The 23994-nt window shown below is 40.6% G+C and overlaps 2 protein-coding genes across 5 annotated transcripts; one reads left to right on the top strand and one right to left on the bottom strand.

Annotated features, from left to right (window-relative positions):
• Positions 1–704: 704 nt before the first annotated feature.
• znf518a (zinc finger protein 518A) lies at positions 705–8443 on the top strand. Its single transcript, XM_083774866.1, has 3 exons — positions 705–760; positions 2902–5251; positions 5849–8443. The coding sequence occupies exons 2-3, from the start codon at positions 2926–2928 to the stop codon at positions 6568–6570; spliced, it is 3048 nt and encodes a 1015-aa protein (XP_083630992.1). The 5' UTR covers positions 705–760; positions 2902–2925; the 3' UTR covers positions 6571–8443.
• Positions 8444–8939: 496 nt separating this feature from the next.
• Positions 8940–23292, bottom strand: blnk (B cell linker). Of its 4 annotated transcripts, none has more exons than XM_083774862.1 (22): positions 23171–23292; positions 22383–22448; positions 21257–21306; positions 20510–20562; positions 20275–20383; positions 19537–19637; positions 18594–18660; positions 18375–18452; positions 17444–17469; positions 17286–17308; positions 17131–17193; positions 16924–16951; positions 16776–16824; positions 15336–15393; positions 14821–14848; positions 14606–14633; positions 14404–14479; positions 13079–13110; positions 12198–12250; positions 11836–11916; positions 11268–11423; positions 8940–9705 (listed from the first exon to the last, which is right to left on the bottom strand). In XM_083774862.1, the coding sequence occupies exons 1-22, from the start codon at positions 23221–23223 to the stop codon at positions 9589–9591; spliced, it is 1395 nt and encodes a 464-aa protein (XP_083630988.1). In that variant the 5' UTR covers positions 23224–23292; the 3' UTR covers positions 8940–9588. The 4 variants fall into 4 exon arrangements, with proteins under 4 accessions (XP_083630988.1, XP_083630989.1, XP_083630990.1 ...); XM_083774863.1 differs by having other exon boundaries at positions 21257–21303; XM_083774864.1 differs by lacking the exon at positions 17131–17193.
• Positions 23293–23994: the final 702 nt, after the last annotated feature.

Below are 23994 nucleotides of genomic sequence, written 5' to 3'. Positions count from 1 at the left end.
ATACCGTAGATAGTTCTTTTGACATTAGAATCGTCAAATGAGACAAATATAGGCTATGTGTTAAGACCTTAGAATATATACTCTAAGGCAAGAAAGCTCTAAGGTTAAGACATATCCTAAAGGCAGCCATCTTTAAAATTGGCGGCCATTTTGAAATTCACGTGGCTAATGGGATTTTTCTAAAGAATGACAGGTTACACATACACAAATGTTGGTGTTTCTTTCCAGAACTGAAGTAGGCCTATTGTTCTGCTAAACTGACAGACAGACAGACAGACAGACAGACAGACAGACAGACAGACAGACAGGGACGTAAACATAATCTCTGGCATTCTGCCCTGGCCTGGGAGATAGAAGTTTAAGGCCTATATTTGACAGACAGACAGACAGACAGACAGACAGACAGACACGTGTTATTCCTTTTGTTTTAATACCTGGCTGCAAAATAAAGACTTGGACCGTGCTGTGCTTTGCTTTTCCTCTGGGGTGGTGGTGGAAAGCCTGGTGAGGCGAGGATAGTGCTTTGCAAACCGACCGACTAGGACTAGGCCCACATAACGTAAAATCAAACTGCGAGGACTATAGTCTGGTCTGCGTGTGTGTACGTGTGTGCGCGCGTGCGTGCGTTGAGTATGCGCGCGTGCACCCCAACGGAGCAACTACATTAAAAGAGCTCCCATAGCCTGGCGTAATCCCCGGATGATGAAAAAACCATCATGGCTGCCACTCGCTGAGCTGTCAAGCTCTCTACAAAAGAAAGGTAAAAACCGAGAGAAGTCATTAAATAACACAATTCTGCCGTCGATCTAGTCGGAAATCCGCCGTTTTCCTGCAGTAAGCGACGTAATGCAAGCGAAACGAACCCGATGGAAACCTTCGAGCCACGCTTTCTATTTAAGTTATTTCGTCTACTATATAAGCTCTTGCGTGTAAACGATAATTCAAATCACTCGTCCAAGTAACGTTGATCGGTTAGATAGTTACACTTCCACTAATAACAACGGTGTTAGTTTTTGCAGCGAATTGACGTCGGTGTGTTTACATTATAGCAACACGCGGTACATTAAACTTTTCGAATTAATTCGAAGGCATTTGTTGAGCCCAGGCAGTCTCATCACTTTGTTGTGGTCAAGCCAAATTGCACAATGGCCGCACATGATGCGCTGATCAGTGTGCTCCTGGCTGCAAAACTTTAATTAAAGATACTCAAGTTGCGCGTTTTTGTTATTTTGGTTTTGTAACTGCTTTGTAACTGAGTTCGTAGCTTATTACTTAGTTTTTTAAATCGATTAAGTGAATGCTTTACTAACAAACAGGTGTGTTTTGTGTTCAAACAACATTTCCTCATGCCTAACACCACCGTTGTTTATTTAGCGTCTTCAGAATCGTAAAAACAAAACAAAGAATCTTTCTCAGCAACAGGTGGACTGGATGCGAATTGGCATTTCAATATTTAATGTGTATTAATGCAGGAAGAAACTAATGTTCTTGCAACCAGACTGTGTAAATATTCATGTTGTTAATGTGATCATATAGATTTGTCTCATTAGGAAAGGAGACATACTTTTGGTTTGAATATATAACTAATACTATTGTATCTAATAGTGTCACATAGTAACAACTAGGCTATTACACATGCATGCCAAATGCTAAATTGAATATATCTGTCACAGCCATCGAAAAGCCAGGACAACTAAGTCTTGTCTTGGTCTCCATCTATTTTTCCATTACGCCAAATCTCTGCTGAAAATTGCCGATATACAAGCTCACGCATATGTTGTGAGCTCAATGTAGAAGTGCCTAGTAGGACTGCGCAATTATGAGATCTAATTTCTAAATTTGAGCAAGAATCGTGCAGTACTAGTTGGCTATCCAATTATTTTTGCTACAAGAGAGAGAGACTTCAAGAGAGGTTTAAGTCAAGCTTTGATGTTGTCTGTTTAAAGCCACAGTTAGTTGGCCACATTTTGAATGTAGTAATGTTCAGCAACTACAGAGTCAGACTAAATGGGGGAAAAAAATAATCATGATCTCAATTCTTGTAGAGGAAAATCGAGATCCAAATGTGATCAAGAATCGTGCAGCACTACTGCCTAGTACGAATGACAATTGATGGGGATTCCAACTTCCAAGATATTAGAAACGACAGCCTTTCTCTCCCTGGAAAGTTGGCACGTTGAAATTGAAAGCCATTGATTTTGCATTAAGAACATGCTTTTCCTCCCCCTGGCCAGCCGGGGCGCTTGATGGAGGGGAAAGGAACTGGTTGGAATAACGTGTTCCTTTTATTTAGACTTTTATGTCTGGTTTGAAATGACCAAACTACCAGGTTTCTGTCCACAGCTGTCTTCTGAGACACAGATTGAGTAGACCAAAATGTCACATCTTATAATAATGAACCAGTGAGGACCAATTATTATGAAGATGGGCTGAAAATGGGTGAAGTGGTCCTCCAATCCATTTTTGGCGGGAACCCCTTTTGGTGTTTTACGCATTGTTATACTTTAGCTATTGAAAAATAGCAGATCCACAAGCTCGTAGCGCGGCACCGAGTGCCGTGCTATGAGCTTGTAGGCACCGAGTGCCGTGCTATGAGCTTGTAGGTCTGCTATTTTTAAAAAATCGTGAATGTGGCGCACATCTTTGAATATATATTCTTTCAGAGCGAAAATTTTAACTCAAATATTTGCTTCTGGGGGGTCCCTGGAACTACATATTTTCAGATGGGGGTCCACGGCCAAATACAGATCATTCTGGGGGTCCTTGACATGAAATATTGAGAACCACTGATATAGAAACATAGGTATTTCCGAAAATTGTCAGGATTTAGAAGACATTTTTCTTGTTCACTGTATGTTTTCCAGTTTCCTGAACCCTTTTTTCCCCCTTCACTTTTCACAGAGAAACTGTCCTGCCTGAATAGACATGGATACTGTCGACGTTGGTGCAGCGGAGGTCTCTAGTGGAGAAAGTCGACAGGTTGTCAATAAGAAGAATCAAGACTGGCACAAACGTCTCCGCCTCAGGAAGGCTGCCGTTCAGCCACCAGCTATGCAAAGTCAAGATAAGCACGGACCAAAGAAGATAACGGAGGAGTGCGAGCAAAATGCAGAGTGCCCTTCATCAGAGCAGAAGCCCCCCCATAAAGCTCAGCCGAGTCAACGCGGGACAAATGACAGTGGAAATATACTCAGGTTCAGATGCTCTCAATGCAAGGACAATTTGGAATTTGTTCCCGGCGAGCTAGTGAGACACTTTAAGGAAACTCACAAAGCCCATTTGCCGGTTTTTCCTTGTCACGTGTGCAACTTCTCCGCACACGAATTCTCCTACCTTCAGGTTCATCTGTTAAGCCACAAGGACACTTTCTCAGGCTGCAGCATTTGTAATGACAATGTCCAGCGCACACTTGCGGAATTTAGCACACACCTAACCATGCATCACAGCCAAAATGGCAAATACTCATGCAAAACGTGTCAGAAATTCTCCACGGGGGATGTAAGCGTGTTTTTAGAGCACAGCTGTTTGCATAGCTTGACCCTCGAACAAGGTGGTGAGGTTGATCACGCCGGTCGTAAGTTCCGTTGTCAGCACTGTGGCTACGAAGACCGTCAAAAAAAGCTGATTACAAAGCACATCAACACCGTCCATGCTGACCAGAGTGGCGAAAAGAGAACAAAGGAGGTTCACTCTTTGACGGTCAGACCCAACGACAATGTCTCAAAAAGGAACCACAGGTTGACGAGGAATACTGCCAGGTGGCTCTCACAAGACTGTCTCTCACTGCCAGGGAGAGAGTTCCTGGACAAGTACTGCAGTCTGTCCGATCCAGCAAAGACTTTGGAGGAGACGCAGCAGTTTCTGGTGACGTCCACGGTCGGGGAAACGGGAGGTCAGAAATGGACCAAAGCTCTGCAGACCGTAGTGTCAAACGTGCCCCAAGACGCGAGTCCTCACCTTAGTCACCTAAACTCCGAAAACTGTATAACTAATTCTGGATTTCCAAACAGCAGCCAAGACTTTACTGTCCTCACAGTCAAGAACAAGATAACGGTACCTCAGAATGGTGCTTATGCAAAAGGGTTCAGAATGATGCCGGCGTCGGACAAGCAAGAGGCCGTTCACTCTGAAAGTGCCGATATTGATAGCCAACGCACCCCTGACACAAATGGTTGCCAGTCAAACTTAAACGACCAGCCCCACTGTGCAGGGATTCAAATTGCTCTGAATGACGATGCTTCAGTCACAGTCCAAAATGAGCCGTCGCAGTGCAGTCAACTCCACGAGAACAGAGAGAATCGGGTCATGGCGGTCGACCAGGCCACCGAAGAGCACAGGAAAAAACGTGAAGAGCCCCAGAATGTAAATCCATGTGAAGATCAAATAAATGTTTCTAGCGAGCCGAAACCGATGAACGAGAGAGGAGATAAGAAATCTGTTTCTAAAGCTCGTCCTAAAAATAAGGGCAGAAAACGGATTAACCCATTTAAAAGAAAAAGCAGACCTAGGAAGGATAAGCGATCGCCAGGACTAGGCCTGAAAATACTCTTGAAGAAGAACCCAGTTAAGGAAACGCAATGGGTGTCTCAAAGCCCCCTGTCTCTCTTAGGTAGTGACTTGCTGGATAATGCCTACAGACTACCGCACCCTCACACGACTTTGGAGGAGACGCAGCAGTTTCTCCAGAGTCTGTCTGCAGAAAATGGCCTGAAACAGTGGATCAAAACTCCCACAGCTCAGCAGCTCCCCTCTGAACCTGCAGCACCTACGTCGCACGTCAAATCAGAAGACCCCCTCGTGGAACCACGCGAGAACTTTGGCACAAGCCAACGTTTGGCCAAAAACAAAGTTTCAGTTCCCCCCGGTTGCACTACACAGCCCATTGGGTTCAAGATGGTGGATGGAAAGAAGCTGCTAGTACTTAAAATGATACCATCGGCAAAGCCGGGGATGAGTGGTGAAACGATGCAGCCGTCACGATTCATTGAAATAGAAATGGACAACAGCAGCTCAGCTGGTGGGACATGCCTGTCTGCTTCAGAGCATTCGTCGATCATGGCACCAAATGCATGCCCTGAAGATGTGCCCCCTCAAAACTCGGGTGTCAGTCAAGGACCCTCGGGAGGAAGCCAGGGTGGCATGGTATGCCAGGTGTCAGGCAGAGAAGAAAGTTCAGTTGTCGATGAGACGCTTGGTGGGAATTATGAAGCCAAGTCTTCCTCTGTTCTCGAACCTCCGATTCCACCACAGGGTAAGAACTAAGAAGCAAAACTAACTCATGATAACTCATGGTTTCTCAAGGCTGACGTGTACTGTCTGCGAGATTTAAAAATATTGACGAATGGCAATTAATACAAAGAAGCATTCTGTAGCACATTGGGGGTGAGAAATGTGGGTAACACTTTACAATAACGACCTGTTATAAAGCATTTATAAACATGTATAGATGTTTGTAGATGAGTAATAATCATGAACAATCATTGTTGACATCCGTAAATGTTTACCTAAACATTTATAACTATGTTTAAACATCATTTATACGTTATTAGTAAGGTATTAGTAAGTAGTAAACTATTCACATAGTTATAAATGTTTAGGTAAACATTTACGGATGTCAACAAACAGTCTGTTCATGATTATTACTCATCTACAAACTGCTTATTAATGTTTATAAATGCTTTATAACAGGTCGTTATTGTAAAGTGTTACCGAAATGGGTTACAAATCAAATATTATAACAGTAATAATTTATAAATATGATTTATTTTAATTATATGTAGATGTGATGATGTACATCCCATCATAATGTGACAATTAAAAATTATTTTTGTTTCCACATAATTTTCAGTGACTCCCTCCGAAGATCCAGACCTCACACTTCCTTCCTCAGAGCAGAGTGACCCGAATGGCCAAGGGAAGAGAAAGAGGGAGCCGTCTGCAGACTACTGTCCTGATCCCCTCAGGAAAGCCAACCGAGCCTCTAGCCAAACCAACCAAGAAGAGGAGCCCTCATCAGCCAGTGTGGATGACTGGCAGCCAGCCTCAAAAGGTGTGGAGAGGACCCTGACACTATTGCCCCTAAATCCAGCTCAGCTGATAAAGCGTCCGGTGGAAGAGCAGCCTGTGGTCGTGCTAAATCATCCAGACGCCGACCTGCCCGAGGTGACCAACATCATGGACGTCATCCACAGATACAAAGGAGAGATCCGGAAGGTTGTGCTGTCGCGTAAAACACTGAAAGCTCTCTCTGCGGCCACGGATGGTGAGACTACTGACCCGACGAATGCGGAAAACCCGTCCGCTGGACATGTGTGTGTGGAAAGCTCTGTGGAAAGCTCTGTGCAAGAGAGGTTCGTCTTGAAATTGAGACTTCGAAGAGTGAGTCTGAGAAAGTACCAAGTGGTCAGCACGGCATCTCACAGCAGCGATGTTCCAGTGAGATTTCGCTGTTGGTTCTGTGGCAGGGTGTTTGCGAGTCAGGAGGTATGGATGCGCCATCGGCAACGGCATTTGATAGAGAGTGAAAGTCCAAACTGTGAAAAAATCTTAAACGTCGCCCACACTGGATAATAAAATGACAACAAAAAAGTTATTTTTGCAATATGACGAAAGAATAATGGAAAAAGTAATGGTCACAGTCTCCTTATGTTTTAATGTCTTAAGAATGGTTAATTATGAGATGAATACAGAGAAAACCATTGTTAGGATTCCTGGAGAGTTCAAATACTCAGGGTAATTTCAAACATTTTTCTTCTGTTCATCTTCCAGTCCCACTAGCTTCACACAAACTTTCTTGAGTAGTTAAGATTTAAAATGTCTGTGATGTGGGATTGTCGTCTTCATTCTTTGTATTCTTTTATATATGTTGTCTAAGGAATAGCTTTGTTATTTAAGTTGAATTGAGTACACTGTCATACAGAATCTTTAATTGAACACTGTAATATGTATATTTGCCATACCATCTTGGGTTTTTATGAAACCGTTTATATACGGGTAGGCTATACAGTGTGGTAGCTAGATATTTATGTTTTTGGAATGGGACACCAAGGCCCCCCACGTTACTCGGATATACCAAAATTGTGTGTTAAGGACACCTATAAGCTGTTTTGAGGTTTATTTATGATTTTTCAGGTCTAGCATTTGCATTCTTTCTCCATGATTGGCCATTAGAAGAGTCATAAGTGTTTGTCAAATTTTGTATGAACCCCAAAATATATAGTATTAATTTTTTATGGCATATTTTCCAGACATGAGTTTGGTGGAAATAGATAGTCCAAAAGGATAGAGTTTATTTTTAAGCTAATCTGTGGTATGTGATGTCGTTGAATGACGAGTATAAAATGTGTACATTTTGTAAATCAGTTTTTTTGTTTTTTAAACACAAATAGGCTTAGATGATTTGAGCGCAGTCTTCTCAACGATCCTCCTCTCGTTTGACTTGAAATGCTAATCCTGTTTTTTTTTTTAATTTTGCACTATGAAAGGAGGATTTCTATTTCCCATTACCTCACCTTATCAGGCCTAAAGCCTTCTGACAATCTCAGCCTGTGTCCTACACTGCTGCTACACATCTCCTTAAGCCTGAGTTATACTTGGTTGTTGTGCACACGTGTAACTGTAACATATTGTAAAGCAGTGGTTCTCAAACGTTTTCCATGTCAAGGATCCCCAAATTGACACTTATTACCACCATTTGAAAAGATATGCCAGGGACCCCCATGAGAGAAGATTTTCCCACGGCTCTAGCAGTGATTCTCAACTGTTTTAATTTCAGGCACACCCCAGTGTGACCTCCATTAGTCTACGGACCTCCCATTTAATGGCAATTCTATCTCTGGGACCCCAATTTATATTGTAAAATCAATGTCAATTTAACTCTGAGAGTGTATGGTTCCATTTGTACACTCACACTGAGTTACAGACCTATAAGGATCCATTTGATTCCTAACTATCATTTAGCTGGGGACCCCCTGGAACTCCCCGGACCCCATTTTGAGAACTACTGCTGTAAAGAACCGATCTGGACCCAGCATCCATGACGCAGAACTGTTGTTTTTTTGGGCACGTGACATTGGTGCGCAACCAGGTATAACTTAAGCATCACGTAGCCATGACCCATACTGTAGGTATCCAGACAGGGCAAGGGAATTCTGGCCTGTGTATGTCAGTCTAGGACCATTGGACAAACAACCAAATCATGCGGATGTAACCCAATTTTCTGAGTGCACACGTCGGCATAGACAAATAACTGTGTATATATTTTTCAGTTAAGATAAATATATATAGTATATTGTATTGTACAGTCTTTAACTAGAGGTACTGTAAAATATCCTGAGAATTCTTTTTGTCCACCAAGTGCCTAGTCATTTTTTTGTTATGCAACGACTGCATGATTATGATAGCATTACCTGTTGAAAAAGATAATAAATGTATTTAGTTTGTCCATTTTGTGTTGTGAATTGTCTGATCATTGAACAAGGGTGATATAGCGCCATTCAAGTGATTCAACACAAAGACAACCTTTATTAACAGAATAAAACATGTTTTGTTCAGGTTAAATAGTTCTATGGAAACTACAATCTACTGTACAGGCTTCCTGCGCTTTGCTGCAGCATTGTTATTTCTTGGATTTGGTTTAATACAGTTTTCTCCTGAGGTGGGGCATTTTTTTCAAAATGTCAACGGTGAACGAGTTGAGTTTAGAGCAGTGGTTGTTTGTTGTTTGAGCCACAGAACACCATTTGACAAGATTTAGCCTCAGACCCAAAACTAAAGAATATTTTGTTGTCGTTGGACAAGATTTTGTCCACAATTCCATGCTGTATTGATGTTTGTACCATAGGAAAGATAACAGGCAAACATTGAATTGTGTAGACTTCTTGTAAAATAAGTAATGCAGATGTTAAACAATAATTTAACTCTTGAGAGCGTCCTTAAAGAGCTACAGTGTAAGGTTCCATTTGGTTGGTTACCAACTCCATCATTTAGCTGGGGACCACCTGTAACCCCCTCAAGGACCACTGGTGGTCCCCGGACCACTGGTTCTTGTAGCTTGTTCACCATACACAGTACTGTGTACAGTAATACAAAAATGGACTTTTTAACTTTAAGTGCCCGGATCGTCTCTCTTTTTTCTTAATACAAAAATGGTCTTGGGGAAATAGCGGGGAATAGTGGTCTGGCACTAGCCTAGCTAGGTTGCATCTTGGACCATGTTGATTTTGTTCGACTAATACTATGACGAAAATTGTTCGTCGACTGACAAACTACACGGAAACAAACTAAAACTAAGACTAAATATATTGACAACTACACTAAACTAGTGGACAAGAGATCCAGTATAAATAAAAGTAATTTTACACTTGGTTGCATGCTGAAAATAGCAGATCTATACAAGCTCACAACACGTCGCGCTGCGTCGCGTTGTGAGCTAGACTTAACATAAAACATTCCAGGTGACTGAAATGTGACCGAAACTAATTGAAAACTATTCAAGAGAACTATGACTAAAACAAAAATCAACATTTGCTGTCAAAATCAACACTGGTTGCTTCTGGGACGGGCATCTGCTTCGTCTTGGCTCCCTCATTATGGCCTCACAGCATACAACAGTTTGGTGGAGTCCTTGTTGTGACTCTGGGTGTCAATCAGTACTAGAGGATTCCTCTGATGGCTCTCAATCATGTGGGAAACACTGCTGAAAAGCTGAGAAGAGGAGGGGGACACATAGTTCAGATCATTTTCGATCATCATTCAGTTCCATTCAGGACGGGAACCCCTTTTGGTGTTTTAAGCATTATATTATACTTTAGCTATTTTTGAAAAATCATGAAAATGTGGCGCAAATCTTTGAATATAGATTCTTTCAGAGAGGGGGGGGGGGGATTAGCAGATCTACAAGCTCACAACTCAGTGTGACGCGCTGTGAGCTTGTAGATCGGCTATTTTCAGCATGCCACCAATGTAAACTTCACTTACACTGGATCTCTTGTCCACTAGTCCCTTCTTAACATTTTAGTAGTAGTTTGTATTTGATGACGAAATTGTCAATATATTTAGTCTTAGTTTTAGTCATCATAGTTTAGTTTGAAAAAAAGAAGTGAAAAAAGATAGTCGTAGTATTAGTCGACGGACATGTTTTGTCATAGTATTAGTCGACGGAATCAACACTGATGTGTAGTAGGAGGTTGCAAAGCCGCACTGGAATGAGACCCGGACAGATGTTGGAGCCTAAACCTAAATATACCCCAGGCATAAAATTACAGAGAAAAACTCTGCTAGATCACAACTCCCACCCTCGAGTGACAAAAATATACGGCCCCTTTAAAATAGGAGGCTTTTTTGGACATGAGCCAAAACCCAGATAGCACCCCCATGCACGTACATGCTTCCTCTTGCTGTCAGGAGAATGAAGTCAAGCTATTACAAGCTATATTCTCCCCACTCAGCGTGTATGGTGTTGCTAGTTTGCTACAGAACTGGTTCCAAAAACAGTGGGGTCCCGGACACAATTTCATGGGACCCTTTATTTGTTGTTTACTACATTTAGACATTCAAGACATTGCTATAAATGAAATGAAAAAACATAATTCAAAGATTTTTTTAGTTTTCAGTAATTTCATGAAGAAATTAAAGAAAAGTCCATGTCATGAAATGTGAAAATAGCTGATCTATAAGCTTGTAGATCTGTTTTTGTTTTCTCTCACTAGTTTGGGTCCCGGGGAGACATCAAATGTCTCTTTTGGGTCACGGGCTAAAGAGTTTTGGAACCACTGGTGTAAGGCAGTGGTTCTCACCTTTTCATGTCAAGGACCCCCAGATTGACACTAATTAGCCTGCGGACCCCCATTTGAAAAAGATATAAGAGAAGATTTTTTACGGCTCTAACATTGATTCTGAACCATTTTCATTTCAAAGACCCCCAGTTTGATATATGCAATAGGCTACGGACCCCCATTTAATGGCAATTCTCTCTCTGGGACCACAATTTATATGGTAAAATGTGTGTGTGTGTGTGTGTGTGTGTGTGTGTGTGTGTGTGTGTGTGTGTGTGTGTGTGTGTGTGTGTGTGTGTGTGTGTGTGTGTGCGTGCGTGCGCGCATGTACAAATGGAACCAATGTAGCTCTATTTGGCTCCAAACTATCATTTAGGTGGAGCCCCCGGCCCCCTGTAACTAACTTGTTGTCCCCGGACCCCACTTTGAGAACGACTGGTGTACAGTACAGTACAGTACTGTAATTCTAGTTCAAAACACCAAGACCCATACCTCTTCTCCTTTCTTCTCCCTTCCGAGCGCATACTGCAGAGTGGCTGGAATGAAGCGCACCGGTATGTTGTACACCCGGTCATTGTATAACACCACCAGGGTGTAGGGCTGCTGGATGTCTTGACCAGAACTCTGCCTGACCAGAAACGAGCCATCCTGATATACAGTACAAGAACAAAAAGCTCAAATAAACAACATCAGATAGACTTGGTCACATACATACAAACATACTATTACATACCATATCTGCTTTTATAAAATGGGAAACGACAAACCATGCAGTATAATAATACACTGTCACACAATTTACAATTACAATTTTAGGCATTTAGCAGACGCTCTTAATCCAGAGCGATTTACAGTAAGCAACACACGCACACACACACACACACACACACACACACACACACACACACACACACACACACACACACACACACACACACACACACACACACACACACACACACACACACACACACACACACAGATTACCTGTACACCTGCCACGAACCAAGATATGAATTGCATAATGCCCATGGTTTTTAATTTAATTTAAATATTTTACCTTATTTGACCAAATCAACGCATCCTCTGCAGTCTTGCGGTCGCAGTCGCCAGCATACCAGGGTTTCCTGTACAAATCCTCCTGAAAACAAAATTATTATTATTATTATTATAAGACTTTACATTCTAAAACAATGCCTCTGCTCATGCTGTGTGTACAGTAGTGTATACACATTACACAGCGTATAGACACTGATAAATGCTGTGGTGGAAAATGTGCTCACATGTTTTACGTAAGTGAAAACTATCAATACAGAACTATACTCCGTTACAAGTAAAAGTGTACTGTGTAAGATGTACTGTGACCTATCAATAAAAGGCAAAAAATCCCCAAAAATATTGTAAAACATTAACTGGACATACCTTTTCTGTGTCTATGGACTCATTGGACACGCTGCTTACTTTGTCAGGTGGTCCTGGAACGACATGGAGAATAAAGTCACTTGATGTAAACTAAAGAATATTTTGTTGTCATTGGATATGGTTTTTGCCACCACATGCTGTAATGGTCTCTCTAGGTCGTCCTCAGACGAGCCCTCCATCGTTGCTTCCAGTCATCTCGGTTCTCCATACATCTGGCCAGCTCGTTGGTGCTCGTGTGTTGGTTCCCACAGCACTAGTTTGCTGGCTGGCAGTTCTTGGTGTCTTTGGCAGTGTCCTGCTATAGTCTCATTCTCCTGGCTGCTATTTTCTGGCTCACCTTGGCATTCCAACCATACAGATTTGTGTTGGTAACATGTGTGCTCTTACTGATGTTGAGTAATGATGTTGGTACCATATGAGAGACAACAGGCAAACGATCAAAATAACAAGAATTTACATTTACATTGTTTAATTGTGTACGCTTCTTGAAAATGAAGTAAAACAAATAAAATGTAACTCTTGAGAGCGTAAAATGAAATTTGGCTTAATTTGACCCTCTCAAGAGTTAAATATCTAATAAGGGTCCATTTGGTTACCAACTCTCCATCATTTAGCTGCATGGGGACCACCCCTGGAACTCCCTCAAGGACCACTGGTTGTAAATGTGGAATAATTCAGGATGATGAAGCCTATAATAGTAGGCTATCATCATGTCTGTTTACACTGCATTCAATATTAATGCATGGCATAAGTAATTCATGAAAGAATTCCATGTCTATGATTTGTCACGGATATATTACAATGTAAAAAACCTTAATGCCTATAGGTTATCCACCTGCCGCTGTAGCTAAGTCAGCATGAGACACAATATTGATACTTACTGTTTGGGGACCGAAAATGTGGTATGGGAATCCTGCAAGGGGAGATTATAAACAAATCAAACACAGTACACACAGTATCCTCAGTGTGAATTTAGGTCTGAGAGTGTACACATAGATAACATATAGATAAATGAACACCGGCCGGGGGTTTTGACTGTGCAGCCTACTGTTGATGTGCTGGGAAATGCAAATATCTGTGTTCAAGGTTCAAGGGTTTAAGCCAGGAGTTCTATTGTCATTCCATACAAGTACTCCCCCCTGATATTAGAAACATGGACTCAATCACCATTATTCCAAACCCACCTCAAAACCTATACCTGTTTAAGCAGGCATAATGCTGACCTTTGTGTCTATCTGCTGCAAGCTGTAGGCCTACTATACTTTTTTAGCTTTTGCTTTTAACTGTGTTTTGTACTATTAACTGTTTTTAACTTGTTGTACGGCGACCTTGAGTGCCCCGAAAGGCACCTTATAAATAAAATGTATGATTATTATTACTATTATTATATTACAACAAAATGTTAAAAGTTCATAACAATTCATAAAATATAAAACCTAAAAGTGTTATATTACCCACGTTGCCAATAAAAAAGCAGCAGCACTAAAACAGCATTAAAAAAAGAAAATGTTCATGTGTCACATGCAGCTCAAGTTCATAATGCAGAGGTCATGTGAAGTCTCACATCACTAGTGTGAAGGTCACAGTTCATTGAGTTCAAGGTCTAGAGCCTGGTTGTGCTGGCCTTAAAGATGGAGTGCCGTTATTTCATGATAATCAGGTATTATTATTATATAAGGAGGAAGAATGATTTTCAAAAAAGTGTAGGCTACAGTATTTGTTAAAGGTTGTTTTTATGTGGACACGCCCACCAGTTCATTAAGTATGCCTGGTTTGCCTGGTGGGTGGTGATGGTTGGTGATCCACCTGAACTGAAGCCGAACCCACAGCTGTTGTTGTATGATAAAAGGGGAGGGGTTAGGGGGAACGGATGATATTGTGATGTCACAATATCACTGTTTTTTCATTGGCACGTTTGAAACCCTAAATACAAAGGGAAGACATCATTGCACATAACAACCACACCAAGGGGTCTAATGAAGTACTATCACCGCATAAACACATGAAAAACTGGAAAAAAATCACTGCACTCCATCTTTAATAGTACGCAGCCGCCTGCCTGAAGGGAGGGGGACGAACAGATCGTGTGCAAGGTGGGCGGCATCCTTCATGATGCTGGCAGCCTTATTCCTACTGATGAATGTTGGAACAACATTCAAATATACATTGATAACCAACACACAGGGCCTGTACGTGCATTTCTTACTTTGGCCGTTTGAAGTCAGTTATACTCGGTTTGGCAGGGAGTTTGGGGTTGTCGTTCCACGTGGGTAGTAATGGACCTGAGGCAATGAGACTCGTGTGGTTAGGAAGTCCATTGTTTTGTTAATTTATTAAAATGTATACACACAAATAGACTGTATGTTTGTAATGTGTTATACATGTATGAATATAAAAACCTACAGTACCATCCTCTCTGTCCATCAACTCTGGTTTCTGCAACAATAATCTCATTAATGATCATACACAGCAACAGGCACTTATATTTAAAAAGACAGACAGACACATTTACGGTTGGTTGAAACCATGCAAAACCAATGAAAGTAACAAATTAATGTAAATTATGAATGGTAGGCTAATAATATACTGCAATGAGGTTCTATTTATAAAATAATATACATACTGCTCTGAAAGCTGGTTTTGGCGGCAAACTGCAAAGAAAAATAAAAGAAAGAAGAAAAAACAATGTTACATTGCATTCAATAAACCACTGCTGTGATAATGGGTAACAGCTTTGAAAGTTTAAAGGTTTCATGACTTTTCTTTTGTATGACCTCAATTACACCCACACAACCTGAACCTTGAACATTCAGTGGATTTTCTGTGGTCTGGGGTGTGTTCTGAAGCCTTTTGAGCTGCAATGAGCGGCAAAATCCCTCAACAGTGACATCTGCTGGCATATTCTTACGTCATATATTCTGGAATTTTGTGGACTCTAACCTCACAGTTCACAGGCAAATCAGAGCACTTGTTTGAGCCAGAAAATCCCAGACCACAGAAAATCTACTGAATGTTAAAAGTTCAGGTTTTTTGGATGCAATTGAGCTCAGAAACCTAAAAACAAATGAAGAAAGAAATGTCACGATCCCTTTAAACAGTACCTATAAAGCCAGAACTACTTTACCACGCAAAACTTACTCTCTGCTGGGCTTTAGTGCAAAGGGTGGAAGGTCCTTAACAGGCCTTAAACTTGGCCCTGCAGAAGTAAACAGCATGGTTACAAATCTGAACTATGACTTTTTTTTAATGTTTCACCTTTATTTTATATTTTCTTATAGAGGGACAGACAGGCTTAGACAGGAAATGGGGAGAGAGATCAGGGATGGAGGGGGGGGGGGGGGGGTGACGTGCAGTAAAGGCCGTCGGGATCGGGAGTCGAACCAGACTGGATTACCAGCCAAGGTGCCTGGACCGCTGAGCCACGGCCCAGGCCGAGATTTTTGAACTATGACCTTAATTCTACATTCTAGGGTATGTAAAGTAACATTTACTTAATTACTGTACTTAAGTACAATTTTGAGGTATTTGTACTTTACTTGAGTATAATATGTAATTTTTTTATTTGATTTCAGAGGCAAATATTGTAGGACTTTTACGCCACTACAATAATTTGAAAACTTCAGTTACTAGTTACTTTGTGCATTTTGATTATTATTACAAAGCATGTACAGTAAGCACTTCAGCCCTACACATTTCGGGCCATTTGAAAATAGCTGATCTTCAAGCTCACAATGCGTGAGCTTGAAGATTAGCTATTTTCAAAAATATTTGTATACATTTGAAAACTTGAAATGGGACATATTTTGTACTTTTGGTACTTTACTTACATTTTGATGCCGATACTTTTTAACTTTTACTCAAGTAAATTTTGAATTCCGGACTTTTACTTATGTAACGGAGTATTTCTACTACGCTGCAGTAAAACCACTGACCTATCTATTTTACATACACATAACTGCTGTCTGTCACACACATGTAATTTCACTGTCCATCCACTAGATGGAGCAAACAACTGTCATTCGATGTAAAGTAACAGTTTTACACAAACTAAAGGAATAGTATTAGTGTTCACCCACAAAATGAACCCCCGGAATTCAAAATGTACTTGAGTGAAAGTACAAAAGTATATTGGCATCAAAATGTACTTAAAGTACCAAAAGTAAAAAGTACTCATTATGCAGAATGTCAGATTTCAGAATTTCAACTGTCATAGGCGATCTAGATCGGCTATTTTCAAATGGCCGAAATACTATGTAGGGCTGAAGTGTTTAATGTATGTTTTGTAACTAGTAACTATAATGTTTTCAAATAAATGTCGTGGAGTAAAAGTACAATATTTGGATCTGAGATGTAGTGGCGTAGAAGTAAAAGTATTGGAACTTGGAAATAGTACAAATACCTAAACATTTTACTTTACATCAAATCATTGGCTTAGGAATGTGACAAAACAAAACCATCTCCATGAATTCAAGGCTTCATGGGGTGAGTTATTGATAGAAAATAAGTCATTTTCATCCCTTTAACACACAAGATTGAAACATAAATTGTTACCGGGTCATTTCTGCCTTTGATACTTACTATCATTTGTGTCACATACTTCATATTCAACATCCAAGGGCTCATGGACCTGAACAATTACAAAATGGATCAAGTCATAAGCTGTATAACAGTTCTACATCCATTTTAGGAAACTATACTATACTGTTAAAGAACAGAAATGACTTACTGGAAGAGGCGATTGCCTAATGTCCATTCTGAAAAATAAAAAGAATGTGCTTTTATAGTGACTTATGTTGACTGACATTATATCCACAGACTTATAATGCAGTAGGTGTTTATAATGCATTAAAGAAAAACAAACACCCGAATATCAATATAACAAATTAGGTTGAGAACATAATGCAATGTTGATATTCCTATATAGCAGCCTTACCTGGGATTTTGAATACGTGGCAAAGGACGTGAAGGTTTTGGTGGGAGTCGGACTGGAGGCATTCTGCAGTATAAATGAAACAAAACAATTCCATACAAAATTGGCACTCTATTGGAAGAAGTTGGATTTTTTTTTAATGTATGAGTTAAACTGACCTGTTTTCTAGAGATGAGCTCTCCTTAAAAACAAAACAAAAAAGAAAAACAGGGGGAAAGAATATTTCCATATGTCAAAGATTATTATACACTACTGTATATTAGACAGAACAAATTAGATTCAGTAGAAGATAGTAGAGTCATTAGACTATATCTACCTCTTGGTCAGGAACTTCATATACATCTGAAACATAACCAAGATCAAAGTTAGGGATAGAAGGATATGCTCATTATCAAAAGCATACTGTAGATGTGTCTATAATGCACTATAAGCAAACATATAGAGCATTATAATCTGCTTATATCACTGTAGGAGCACAGTGTAGTTGTAATACATTGCTTCAATTCCTTCATAATATTTCACTCACCATTGCATTGCAATATAGTGTAATTAATTATACATGTAAGTCACTGTAAAGGTCAATAGGTGCTTAAAGTAATGACATTTCTGAAAGGGTACGCAGAAATGTTTTGTGTAATTGTATGTGTGTGTATGTATGTGTGTGTGTGTGTGTGTGTGTGTGTGTGTGCGTGTGTGTGCGCGCGTGTGTGTGTGCGACGTGTGCATAGAATCAATGCAATGTTTGCCCCACTTTGCTTAAAACACTCAATGACCATTTCAATGACTTATAATCACAATATAATGCATCATAATAGTCATTAAAATGCATTATACAATTGTTATTATAATGCATTACAAGTGAGGAAATGAGAGAATGACACTACGATCCTGGCCAAAAGAAAGTCTCTGAGTGACCAGTAATCATGAAGTACCATGATATACTTGACCTTATAAGTCGCTATAAAAGGCGTTATGTAATGTGTCGTGATTGAATTATACTATAATGTCCTTGTGCTTATAACAGCATTTATACAGTGTCATAAGCAGATTACAATGCATTTATACTTGACCGTATAAATCATTATGTGTTCGGATTATTGTGATGAAGCATTATTTGTATTTATGAGTTATTGTAACAATAAATATACCGTTTTACAAGCAGATTAAAATGCCTTATAAGTCAATGTCAATAAGGAAGTGTCACCATGCAGGAAAAAACACTTTGTGTTGCTGTGGTTTCAGCCTACCAGGGCTAGGTGGGCGTTCAGGTGCAGGTTTTGACACAAAGGTTAGCGCTGCTCTGTTTGTGTGACGTATGAGAGGATCTGTGAAGCAGAAGCATAATTATCATTGTATTATTATTATTATTATTATTATTAGTAGTAGTAGTAGTAGTAGTAGTAGTAGTAGTAGTAGTAATACTGCCCATGTCATATTTCTTTCTATTGATGATTAGAATATCTTACTGGATAGGGATTTCTCAGTAGGGTTTATGTAGTCATCATTACCGCCCTCTGGATTGATATAGTCCTCCTAAAAGTTAACAATGATTAGGTACAGTATTGCAAAAAAGAGGCTACATTGCATATTCACCAATACGTACAATCTGGTATTTATAAATCTCCCATGTGTCCCGAACTAGGCCAGCCTGATTTAGCCTACATACATGCACAGCAAAATCCTGTGTTCATTCAACTCTGAACCTTACCGGTTCATTTTTAAACATTCAGCACTAAAGACATACAGATACATTGCAGTGCAGAGACTTGGCTTTGATGTGGAGTACTGTAACAGCATATATTTGTAATTTGTTTGGGTGACATAGCAGATAGTACAGCCATCGACCTTAGACAGGAAACAGGCTGGCACTGGAGATAAATTCTCCCTCTCAGGTTGTACTATAATGACGACTCGGACCCAAATCACCCATTCCGTCACCCTGACAGGGGTTGACAATAAGGTCTCAGAGGACCTTGCCCGTCAGGCAAGTACAGGTCATGTTCTAATGGCCCAAAGGTCATGGCCACTTATAATCATAATGATAGGTACAATTTGTGCTTGTAGAATAAAATAATGTTAAATCCAATCGTTAACTACTGAGTGGCGACAGTCATTTTGAAAAGCCTGCTATAAAGTTGTAAAAAGCCTAAAGGTAGCATTGTTCTTCATAAATAGCCAATCATATTTAATAAAGACGGAATGCACTTGCCCACCGGGCAACCTGAAATAAAACTGTACTTGCCCGAACATTTTATCTACTTGCCATGGGCAGTCGGGCAACTATTAATGTCAATCCCTGCTTGAGACAACATGCAACACAGCTCATGTGGCACCATGCAGGTACAATATGAAATAGAACAAAGTATGAAAGACATCCATCTTCGTTTTAACTGCGGTAAGTTGTATTACTTCATCAGACATCTGGCTGGGTGCGGGTGGTAGTGGTTTGGTGTTTTTGGCTGGGCGGAGGGGCTTCCTGGGTGGCTGGTCAGGCCTGTCACAGAGGCTGTCTGAAAAAAGAGATGCAGACAGAGGAAAAAAAGGGACATCAGACGCAATGACTGTGGCTAATTTACACGTCTTTGTATAACCATGTCGCTTCCCACAGGAAAAAAAAGTGAAATCAGAGATAGTGACAAATGGTGTAATAGTAAGAAATACAGCTAAAGCGATAATAAAAAGTAAATTCTTCATTGCATTTTTGTTATCAATTAATTGTCATGGTTTGGTTGACTGGGTAGGTGGGCCTGCACATTCAGGCTATGTAGGTCAGTATTGGGGTGTGACGCTGAATTAAGATTGATTTTAATTTTGCTGCATGCTGGAGTCACGTGCCAAAAATCTACAAATCTACAAGCTCACAAAGTGTTGTATCGCTACTGTTTGTGAGCTTGAATATCGTCCATTTGTGGCACACAGTACCGTCATACAACATTACCATCACACACGTTTGTGTGCCTTGCCACCATTTCGATATTCGTTATCATAAAGACATTTGCATCTAAATTGGTTGTCTCAATTATAGAGGAAAAGTCAGAGAGAGTGCAAGTTTTGCCCATTTTAACAGACTTCTTTCTGGAGTGAGGATTTGTGGCTTTTTTATTCTGTAAGAAAGAAAGAAAGAAAGAAAGAACAAACTATACTGACCGACATACTCTCCTCTGTGGTAGGAGGCAGAAGGTGGTGGGGTGAAGACTCTGTGACTATTCGGGGGTGGCTCATAGTCATCACCGTCTTCCAGGTCTTCATATGTGTCCTGAAAATATATGTAATATATAATATATATAATATATATATATGGTCAAAGATAAATACGTGTATAATATAGTAGCCTACACATACTGTAGTCTTGAGCGTTCTCAAAATGCTTGTTTTTACTTACGAATTCAGCCTCCGACCATTGTTCATCGCCATCAACATCAGAACCCGATAGGCCTTTATAAAGATAAGCACAGGTTTATATAGGTTTATTATAGCCTAATGAGTAAGTAAGCCTTGCCGAGCCATGAGGCTCATATATTAGGAGCCTCATGTTTCTGTAGCGTGAGGCAGCTTGATGTACAAGTACACCCCCTGGACATGACGTACAAGTACACCCCCTGGACATGACGTACAAGTACACCCCCTGGACATGACGTACAAGTACACCCCCTGGACATGACGTACAAGTACACCCCCTGGACATGACGTACAAGTACACCCCCTGGACATGACCCGGCCTATAGTATGTCGCAGGGACTTAGCCCCAATCCAACCAGCTGAGCTGGGTTGGATGCCGAATGCCAAGCAGGGAGGCATTGGTCCAATTTTTCAGAGCCTTTGGTATGACCCTGCCGGGGATCAAACCCCCGACCTCCCAGTCTCAGGGCGGACACGCTGTTTTTTTTTTTTTATAGCCTAATACCATGCATGAAACATTTTTTATTTTGAAGCGCGAAGACTGGACATGAATGTATAGATATTCTGCTGTCACAGACGGATGCGTGACTAAAGGGTGAGGTCGCTTCTCGCCCTCAGGCGTCTTACTGGTATACCTGTATATGATATTATATATTATTAATATAACATGATCTAGTCTAAACTGTTGACTCCATTCAATATGCATGCGCATACCCTCTATAGATATTACCTTGGTAGTCTCTGGCAGGAAGTTTAGGAGTAGACTTGCTTGTGAATCTGCTATGTGGAGAGATTTGAGGAAGAAGCATTGCAAAAGGGTTGACATGATTTGAGGGTACAAACATGTCTTCAAACGTGTTATACAGCATTGGTTCCCAAATGGTGCATTTATATAGCGCCTTTATCCAAAGCGCTTTACATAGATTGTGCATTACATTCACCCACACATTCATACACCAATGGCAGCAGAAACCATGTAAGGCACCAAACAGCACATCAGGAGCAATTAGGAGTTCAGCGTCTTGCTCAAGGACACTTCGACACTAGCTCAGGGGGAGCTCGGGATCGAACTGACAACCTTGTGATTACCATCCGGCCACTCTACCCCTGAGCCACTGCCGCCAATGACGCTGCTCTGACAAAACTCAGTCTAATCACTAATCACTAAACTGATGAGTGATGATATTTCTAATGTGATTAATCCGTTCTAAAAATCTTCTATTAACGGCTAGTTGTGCTGTCATGCTCATTTCAGCACGACTGGATGGCCAATTTCAACTAATTGCTTGGTCAGAAGAACTACCTGCAGTAATATAAATATTTCATTCCACTTTTGTCATTTTTCTCCTTTTTTGGGCGACTCCTCTGTGTATCATGAGAGGGGAGCTCAAGTACCCCCAGTGGTTGGGAACCCCTGTTATACAGGATATAAATAAAGATTATAACAGCTTGAGTAATTATATCTTTATTGCAACTTTATTTTCACATAATGCCAAACAGTTTCTGTCAAAGTGTTAACAGCACATGTTCGCATTGCCCTGGTTGGTTGATGACTAGAACTACTTACAGTTACAAGTAAGGTCAATAGTTTCATCCCAGTAAACGAAAGTGAGAAATCAGCCATCTGTTAGTGTATTTCAGTCACCATCTATATTTTGTTTGTAGTCTAGTCTGGTCTGTGTGTGTGTGTGTGTGTGTTGAGAAAAGGGAATTGAGATGTTCTACTGCTACGTGTGTGCGTCTCCAACACTTACAGTGCTATTTCTGTCAGAGTTTTGTCTTCTGTGGGCTATTGTGCAAAAAGTTAATCCTTATACTTTGTATACTACAAGTGAATACATCACTTACAAACGAACCTTTTTAGTTTATCCAGCAAGCTGCCATCATTTTTCTTGATGTCCTGAACCACCTTCTGAAGCTGCCTGGAAAACACATTATTCTGCATTATTTCTTTGGTGCCACATCCTGAGGGATTCTTAGCAGTTTGAAAGCAAGACTTGTGAATTTGACAGTATCATGAGTTGAACATAGCGCTGGACAAGTAATGTCTGTCACCAGTACACTCCACACTTACTGTATAATAAGCAAAGATACACTCAGGCTTGCAGAGGCTCTGTACTATGCAATTACAGTGTGAGAGAAGTTGAGGGAGACATGTTTGAGACATGTAATTATACCCAAACAGTAACATTACACTATCTCACAATAAGTCTCTAGTCTATAATATGCACATTTTCCTTCTTCACTTTTATGGCATGGTTTGCACTTTGCACTTATCTGTGGATTCATGTATATGCCACAGAAGGTTGAAATAGTTTTACATAACCTTTTTCGTAACATATACGGTATGTGATGAAACGATGACTTGTGACTTCTTGTTTTTTTTATCCTATATCTTGCGCCGTTTGCCCTCTTACAGAGTAGCACAAGTCATATCCAATTATCCATAACAAAAGGTGGACTGAGTTTTGATAATTTTAGAAAGCATTAGCCTATAGTATGTCACTGATCGTTCTTCAAAATCCCTGCAATAGGAAGATTATTAATATTTTAGTAGTTTAGTAGTTAGTATAGTTTTCTACAGTTGTCAATTCTATATATTGGACAAAGAAGGACAACAAACAACATCATAACAAGTGCTTACCGAAATTTTGTAGTGGCTGGAGCAGTTAGTTTACTGAACGTCTCCATATTCATATTTGATCCAAAACGTAAATGTTTTAGTCATCATTCCTCTAATCTAATACACTGACCGTACTCCTGTGGACTGTAATGATTGTAAACGGAATCTGTGTGTGTGTGTGTGTGTGCATGCAACAACCAGTCACTCATCATGTTGTCACAGATGGGAGGGAAGTCATTATGGATGATCACTTCTCTTTTTCATCCCCACTGCCCCTGTGCATGCGCACACATGCCCATGCACGCACGCACGCACGCACGTACGCACGCACGCACGCACGCACGCACGCACGCACGCACGCAGAGAGTGGATATTTCACTCATGCTATTACAGCAACTGCATTTAGAAGTCCTATACTCATCCGTAGGCCAGCACTTAAAGGCCCCTCCAGTAAAAATAAATTACAACAACAACAACAATCAAGCGGTAACAATCAATCCATTCAGTTTATGAAGTGTTATGGATTAGTGAACACCTGAACTTCCAGTCACTGGAAGTTTAATTTATTTAAAATGCACTTAAAAGAGAATATTATTGGGGGGGGGGGGGGAGGTTTAGCTCCCCTAAGCCCCCCTCCAAACAAGCCCAATTGAACCAAGATGCATTAGCACCCCCCTCTAAATAACCAGCACCCCCATAGCACCCCCAGTCACAATTTTCTGTAGCCGTTGCTGCTAGGTACAGACTCAGTGAACACAGCCTAATTGGCCGCCACAGACAGACCCCGCTCCCAAGGGAAGACAGACTATGCAACCACTGCACACAAAATGTGGTGGAAACAAGAG

The sequence above is a fragment of the Protomyctophum parallelum genome (genome assembly GCF_964188405.1).
Source record: "Protomyctophum parallelum genome assembly, chromosome: 10".
Classification (NCBI taxonomy): Eukaryota; Metazoa; Chordata; class Actinopteri; order Myctophiformes; family Myctophidae; genus Protomyctophum; species Protomyctophum parallelum.
The sequence above is the reverse complement of the archived record's forward strand: the minus strand, read 5'-3'. Positions and strand labels throughout refer to the sequence as shown.

Excerpts from the sequence above, each read along its gene's own strand:
- znf518a (XM_083774866.1), top strand. The coding sequence starts at position 2,926 with ATGGATACTGTCGACGTTGGTGCAGCGGAGGTCTCTAGTGGAGAAAGT. Across the intron at positions 5,252-5,848 it reads ACCTCCGATTCCACCACAGG|TGACTCCCTCCGAAGATCCA; the intron begins GTAAGAACTAAG and ends CATAATTTTCAG.
- blnk (XM_083774862.1), bottom strand. The coding sequence starts at position 23,223 with ATGAATATGGAGACGTTCAGTAAACTAACTGCTCCAGCCACTACAAAA. Across the intron at positions 16,825-16,923 it reads TTAGGCAATCGCCTCTTCCA|GTCCATGAGCCCTTGGATGT; the intron begins GTAAGTCATTTC and ends GTAATTGTTCAG. Across the intron at positions 12,251-13,078 it reads ACATTTTCGGTCCCCAAACA|GACCACCTGACAAAGTAAGC; the intron begins GTAAGTATCAAT and ends ATGTCGTTCCAG.